The sequence below is a fragment of the Physeter macrocephalus genome, chromosome 15 (genome assembly GCF_002837175.3).
Source record: "Physeter macrocephalus isolate SW-GA chromosome 15, ASM283717v5, whole genome shotgun sequence".
Lineage (NCBI taxonomy): Eukaryota > Metazoa > Chordata > Mammalia > Artiodactyla > Physeteridae > Physeter > Physeter macrocephalus.
The window spans coordinates 36,406,754-36,414,523 of record NC_041228.1 but is presented as its reverse complement, the minus strand read 5'-3'; the positions used below and the strand labels follow the sequence as shown (position 1 = coordinate 36,414,523).

The 7,770-nt window shown below is 34.4% G+C and overlaps 1 protein-coding gene across 1 annotated transcript in view; it reads right to left on the bottom strand.

Annotated features, from left to right (window-relative positions):
* RGS22 (regulator of G protein signaling 22) overlaps positions 1 to 7,770 on the bottom strand; it is a 174,359-nt gene that overhangs the window by 53,524 nt on the left and 113,065 nt on the right. Inside the window, exons 16-19 of the mRNA XM_024115883.1 lie at positions 6,767 to 6,859; positions 4,599 to 4,771; positions 3,499 to 3,661; positions 455 to 613 (exon numbers count right to left, since the gene is read on the bottom strand). Coding sequence (XP_023971651.1) covers positions 455 to 613; positions 3,499 to 3,661; positions 4,599 to 4,771; positions 6,767 to 6,859 — 588 coding nt within the window. The remainder of the gene's footprint in view (positions 1 to 454; positions 614 to 3,498; positions 3,662 to 4,598; positions 4,772 to 6,766; positions 6,860 to 7,770) is intronic.

Here is a 7,770-nt window from a genome sequence, read left to right as displayed (position 1 = left end):
AATTATATGTATAACTGATTCACTTTGTTGTAAAGCAGAAACTAACACACCATTGTAAAGCAATTATACTACAATAAAGATGTAAAAAAAAAGACTCAATAATAATTATGTAACAAATAATAACTATATTAATAGACAGTATGTGAGTGTTTGCTGTGTACCAGGCACCACGCTAAGAAACTACACATATATCATTTCGTGTCCTCTTCATAACAATCTTATGAAGCTATTACTCTTACTAACTCCATTTCTTTTCCAAATGAGAAAACTAAGATTATAAAACTTGTTGTACAATTAATATGTGGCAGTGTTGAGATTAAAACTTGAGAAATCGGACTTCCTGCTCTTAACCACTATGCCATAGAAGTACAATGGCTGAGTCAATAGGCTTTCACATTTGAGGCTTTGAGAGGTGCTGTCAGTTGCTATCCCAAGATTATACTAATTTACATACCTTTATCTTTTGACGTGCTGCAAACTGTTCACTTGCAAGAAACAATGGCAACCACACATTTTCTAGCCTATTTAGGACATGCTTCTGAATTTCAATTAGAACAGCTGCATCAAGCTGCTCATGGAGAATCTTTCCCCAGCCACCACTTAAATGCATTATCTAAGAAAATAAAAATGAAACAGAAACAACAAACTTCTGTTTAGGTAAAGAAATACTAATAGTCATTAATTTATTCATTCACCCCAAGACTATTTGCTGAGCACCTGATAGGTGCCAGAATTTTCATTTTCTGTAAAACAGCTCCTGGCTTTACTGTGTATAGTAAAGACAGATAACTCCCCTAACATCAAACAGAGAATTGTGGTTTATGTGATGGTTGTTTTAGATGTATGATTTTGCTTATGGTAATATATGTCAAAGAACACAGGGATTTCTATCCTGTGTGACAAATGCAATGTCATTTTTTTCTCCATGGCTTCAGTTTCTTCAACTGTAAAATAAGGGCATTAGACTTTTAGTTTCTAAGTTCTCTTCTAGGTCTAATATTCTATGAATCTGATTCTACTCAAATGGACTTGTTTGAGAAGGCATTTTCTTTTGTGTCTGACAAAAATAGGCATTAATTAGTTAAGAGACAACCTTGACTCAGACATTATAAATATGCATATTACCAATAAACATTGGGTTGGAGATGGTGGAATGATGGTGGTGGTAGCAATGTAGGGCTGTTCCAACAACTTCAAAGAAGAAAACAGAGATAGCAGGAAGTAGAAAAAGGCCAGGTTATACAGACAATAGTCTCTGACTTGCACAGGTAGCCCTTTTATAAGACAATTTCTCTGTGGCCAAAATCTTCCTTCTCTATAATTACTGGCTTCCACGATACTAATGGCCAAAAAAATTAATTAAAAAACAATACTAATGGCCAATTCCTACTATAAATCATCCTGTTTCTGTGTATATACCACTCAAAATTGGTGAGTTTTTTTGTACACAGAAAAAAATTGGACTCCTCATTGGAGTCTTAGCTCTCCTTTGATTAATAAGATTAACTTAATCCTAATAATAATATTGGTTTATATAAAAAAGAGAAACTCTCTTAGTCATCCTTTAATAATATTAATCAAACAATATTAACAATAATACGGTTTCTGTATAAAAATAAGAAGAAAAGAGAATAAGAGAAAAGACTACTTTGCTAATCAAACTGCAAATTGGCCACACAACTAGGATTAGAACTAGCATGGTCTGTATAAAACATAAGGCGATGCAGAAATCCTTAAAATAGGTAAATACAAATAAAAGTAAAGACAAAGATGAGGAAGAAGGGTCATTTGGAAAACTCCTCTGTAGTAAGCACAAGCATTTGCTATGACAGCAATGGGTGACTTTTTCCACTGAATTTTTAATTCTTAGCAAGTTTTACTATGGAAGGTTCACACAGTAGCATCAGATACCATGAAACCTCACACAATGTAGCACAAGCCAAATAGAAAACAAATGCTTCCCATGTGTTTATTTCATACTTATGCTTATTGAGATACTCCCAGCCACTTTTGCTAATACATCCCAGATTTGTATCTCAGGGAACTAATGGCAAGACATTTTTGTTAAGGTTGCTTAATTCTAGAATTTCTCCTCCCTCTTACTCCCAAGGACTTTTGTTTATTTTCCCCCCAAAGATCTAGATTTTTAATTTGGCATGCCCTACTTGTGAATAGCTCTGAATTTTTCTTTAATTTACTGAATTAATCTGAGATTTGTATTTTACAGATGTATGCCATCAGGGTACGCATCCTTTTAAACTACAAAAATAAAGAAATCAAATGCTACTCATTTGATCTAGCAAACTTCTAGTATTAGCAAACTTCAGGTTAAATAAATTATAACACTTAATTTTATATTTCAAAGGCATTAAGATTGAGCCATATCTCATGTGATCAATTACATGAACACTCAAAACCACTGCTAAATCCCAATCTGACATTTTTGCTGTAAATAATGACACTGTCTAGTTATTAATAAGTTGTGATTAAAGCCATATGATTTTGGCTCAACAAAATGGAAAATCTATGTTCCTGGTCAATAAAAATTGTTTTGGGAGACAGTACAATGGCAAACAGGATTTTTCAAAAATCAGTTATGTCTGGAGTAATTTCAGGTAAGAGAAGAACAGAAAAGAGGTAGAGATGGGGCTTAATGACTGATAATGTCTGTTTTTCTGCTTTTGAAAGGTGCAAGGACTACGTCCTCCTTGTTTACCACTTATCCTGAGCACCTAGAACAGCGTCTAGCGTATCACAGGCACCCAGATTTGCTGAATGAATGGGTGAGTGGATGAATGAAAGTTATCTTTATTCCATAGATTACTTTAAAAATAACACAGTTTTAATAATATATCATACTTGAGTGAATTTTAAGGCATCTGTAGAGGGACTTCCCTGGTGGTCCAGTGGTTAAGACTCCACGTTCCCAATGTAGGGGGCCAGGGTTCGACCCCTGGTCAGGGAACTACAGCCCACATGCTGCAACTAAGAGTTCTCATGGCTCAACTAAAGATCCCACATGCTGCAACTGAGACCTGGTGCAGCCAAATAAATAAATTTTTAAAATTATGGATAAAAATAAGTAAATAAAGGAAGGCAGCCTTTATTTTAAAAAAGACATTTGTAGACAATTATGAACAGTTAAAAAAAAAGGTATCAGGCTTCCCTGGTGGCGCAGTGGTTGAGAGTCCACCTGCCAATGCGGGGGACACGGGTTCATGCCCCGGTCCGGGAGGATCCCACGTGCCGCGGAGCGGGTGGGCCCGTGAGCCATGGCCACTGGGCTTGCGCGTCCGGAGCCTGTGCTCTGTGACGGGAGAGGCCACAGCAGTGAGACGCCCACGTACCGCAGAAAAAAAAAAAAAAAAGATATCAAAAGTGTCTAACATATGAGTCATAAAAGCAAAAGAAAAAAGAAGACGTTCAGATTGTTGGCCAAAAGAAATAAATTACTAGTTTTCATACTTAAATGTAGAAAATATGTCTCCATGTTGATACCTGGTCCTGTTGATATAGAGAAGCTGGACTGTTGGGTCCAAAGAAATATTTTTTATTAAGGTACTTGTTTTTAATGTACATAGATTTTGCCTCCCTTTGCTTTCGATCTCTGTAAGTTATTCTTCGGAACTGTTCAATGTCTGTCCAGCACATGAGGTCCATGCTAAAATGAAAAAGTACAGCCCTTCTTATTTATTTCTTTCAATTCTATTAAACACCAAACAAGTTGTTGTTTTGACAGAATTTAGAAAGTGCTATATTGAGTAGTTAGCACAACCGATTAGACCATGGAATTAATGAGTACAATATTATTAATATTATTATTAATATTGTCTTATCCTGGCTAAATATATGAATGAATACAAGGAGTGCTGGGATCAGAGAAGAATCTACCACCATACTGGTAGGGTCTCAGAGTTCTTCCATTAATGATGAACTAGTATTATCAATTTCAAATATGGAAAAATTTCCACCTATTACATGTCTATTTGGCAACCTGCCAAATTTAGAATAATTATCATCACAAAGGGGAACTGTATACGTGAAATTTGGCTCCCAGGTCTAACCAGTTTTTGTTAACTTGGGAGAAAATTATTGGAAAAAATATGATTAATACTTCAGTTTATATTAGATAAATGTGTCATAAGGTACCAAGATTCTATGCAAAACTATAATGTTTCATTTATGTATTAACTAAAGAAAATCACAAAACAGTACAGTAATTTCAATAGCTTAGTGAAATATCAAAGAGAAACTTCTCAGAAAGAGTCATTAGAGCACCTGTTTAGAAAAATGAAAAAGAAAGAAATATCAGGATAGGCAAAAATAAAACATACTGGTGTTCTAATTTAGCCAATGGTAAAAGTATCAACAAATATTGTTTGACCACTTAAAATAACATTTTGGAGGCTGCTATTATCAAAATGCAATTCCCAACAAAAAGTTATCCACACAGGTTTCATTAACTTTTACCGAAATGGGTAAAATCTAGCACCAAACCATTTTTATCATATGATGAATCAAAACAAGTATCTTAAAGAAATAACAGTTTAGAAAAATATTTTGAGAGAAATAAATTTTAAAATGGTTATGTTCCTTACCTTGAAGAATGAGCCTCAAGAAACTGATGGAAATGTTCAAACTCCAGTTTGTTGTTAAGCAGATCATTAAAATTAAAATGCCTATATTCTGCAGGAACATTATTCCAGTATTCTGTTTGTTTAGAGACATGAGGAAGTGGTGAAATACCAGATCCAATTTCACAAGTAGTGTCCTAGTGAAATAATACTTTTCATAAAAATCTCTTAAATACAACAAATTATTTTCCAAATTTAAAGAGAAACTGAAATAAAAATTAATATTAGGCCAATGGCATTTATCAGTCCAATGGGAGAACTGGGTAAAGAATCTAGAATCTGGTTCTAACTCACATCAAATTCTGTTCTGTTCCTTTCCATTCCATTCCCTTCTTTTCAGGAACATTAGTAAATATTTACTATACACTTGCTTATAAAATATTAATTTTATTATTTTTGTTGGTACAGAAGTAATATGTCTTTTGTAATAAAAAGAAAACAAAAAGCATAGTACCACTCAGAGATAACCACCACAAACATTTTTATGTGTATCCTTTTAGTCTTTTTTGTACACACATGTAGTTTATTACAAATGGAAATAGGACTATACAACTATGTATGGTTTTGTAACTTGGTTCTTTTTCTTAACGATATATCATGAACATAAAACATCAGTTTGTCTATAAAAGTTTTTTATGTTATAGAGTAGTACAAGATACTTTAGATGTAATCTCCTTCATATAACAGTTAATTGTTAGGTATTTTTAATACCTCTGATGTTTTGTGAACAGTTTACAAGTCCTTCAGGGCAAAGAGCTAGAGAGGCTTATTCTTCAGAAATCCTTCCTATGTTAACTCCCTATATAATTAATTCACCTCCCTATTTGTTTTTGAAAAGCATCAGACCATGAGATAAACTACCTATATTTTAAAAATCAAATTTTTTTTTTTTTTTGTGGTACGCGGGCCTCTCACTGTTGTGGCCTTTCCCGTTGCGGAGCACAGGCTCCGGACGTGCAGGCTCAGCGGCCATGGCTCACGGGCCCAGCCGCTCCGCAGCATGTGGGATCTTCCCAGGCCTGGGCACGAACCCGTGTCCCCTGCATCGGCAGGCGGACTCTCAACCACTGTGCCACCAGGGAAGCCCCAAATATCAATTTTTGATAGGTATAATATTATGAATAGTATTATAAATTAAAAAAAAATTTAAAGATACAACTTTATGAATTTTTATGTATCCTTTCCAGATATTAATAGAATTTCAAATAAAGAATTTCTGTGTTTATAAGGCAATAACAAGAAAGTTACATTTAAAAAATAGCTTTACTGTTTGTGTAAAACTTTATTGCAAAAGATAAAGATTTCAGATAGCTACAAAGTAGAAAATTTAAAAATCACCTGAAACCTTACCACTCAGAGCTATTTTTAATATTTTGATGAACATTTTTCCAGATAGCCCTCTTTGCATATATGTGTACACCTAGGAATGCATGTATAATTTTAGGTGAATAGGACTACCTGATACCAATGTTTTTGTTCCCCACATTTTTATATAATAATATGTCGGAGGTATTTTCCATGTCAGTAAATATGAATCTAAACTGTCATTTCTATATAGATACACACATTTAATCTTATGGCCTTATGGATCTATCATGGTTTACTTAGCCAATCACAAATTTATAAATCAAAATAACACTTTAATATTCTAGTCATTCCTATGATCTTTTTATTGACTCTGTTAAAGCCTTTCCATATTTTTTCTTTATTATTTTGCTTATTGCTGTCACACAACACTTCCTTTTCTGTTTGGAAAACTCAATTTAGTTCTTTTGTGACTTGACAACAAATAGCGCTGCTGCCATACAGAAAATAACCAGTAACAGTCAAAGGAATACACTGTGGCCTGAAGGCTCTTAGCTAAGGCAAACGTGTATCTTGGCTCCCTATGCTACTTCATCTGCTTTATTTTTCTGGCTTTGTTGTTAAATGTGTCAAAAAAATGTGATACCTGTCAAATGCAGCATGTTGGGCAAAGAAGCAGCAGAAAATGAAACTGCCTGACCCTTACTTTATCAATACATGATTTCCTCAATATATGATCCCTGCTCCACCCCGCTCCCCGCCAATACATGCAGTGATAATCTTTTCTAGGCTAAAATCTTTGTTTTTCTAAGTAGAGAGTTTCTTACCTCAGCTTTCTTGGAAACTGTCTCCTTATGCAAAGCCTGTAGCTTTCTGAAGTACATGGAATCTAGCTGTCGAGTTTCCTCCACCAGCTCCACCTATAATAACACAATAATAAAGTTTGTAACATCAAAAGAATGTGCATTATGAAAAAGTGGGGAAAGAATGCATAATTTGCCAATAACAGTGGGCTAAAAAACAAATACACTTGCCAATAAAGTAAGTTAGTTTGGAGGCAGAAGCAGGAAGACCCACATAGTGAAAAACATTAGCTACGATTGCTGTAAGTGCAAGGTTAGGTTGTTTTTTTGAGATGTTCCCTGCTTCTTAAGGTAGGATTGTATTGCTATAAACTTCCCTCTTAGAACTGCTTTTGCTGCATCCCATAGGTTTGGGGTCGTCATGTTTTCATTGTCATTTGTTTCTAGGTATTTTTTGATTTCCTCTTCGATTTCTTCAGTGATCTCTTGGTTATGAAGTAGTATATTGTTTAGCCTCCATGTGTTTGTATTTTTTACAGATCTTTTCCTGTAATTGATATCTAGTCTCATAGCGTTGTGGTCCGAAAAGATACTTGATATGATTTCAAATTTCTTAAATTTACCGAGGCTTGATTTGTGACGCAAGATATGATCTATCCTGGATAATGGATAAAAGAGCACTTGAGAAAAATGTGTATTCTGTTGTTTTTGGATGGAATGTCCTATAAATATCAATTAAGTCCATCTTGTTTAACGTATCATTTAAAGCTTGTGTTTCCTTATTTATTTTCATTTTGGATGATCTGTCCATTGCTGAACATGGGGTGTAAAAGTCCCCTACTATGATTGTGTTACTGTTGATTTCCCCTTTTATGGCTGTTAACATTTGCCTTCTGTATGGAAGTGCTCCTATGTTGGGTGCATAAATATTTACCATTGTTATATCTTCTTCTTGGATTGATCCCTTGATCATTATGTAGTGTCCTTCTCTGTCTCTTGTAATAATCTTTATTTTAACGTCTATTTTG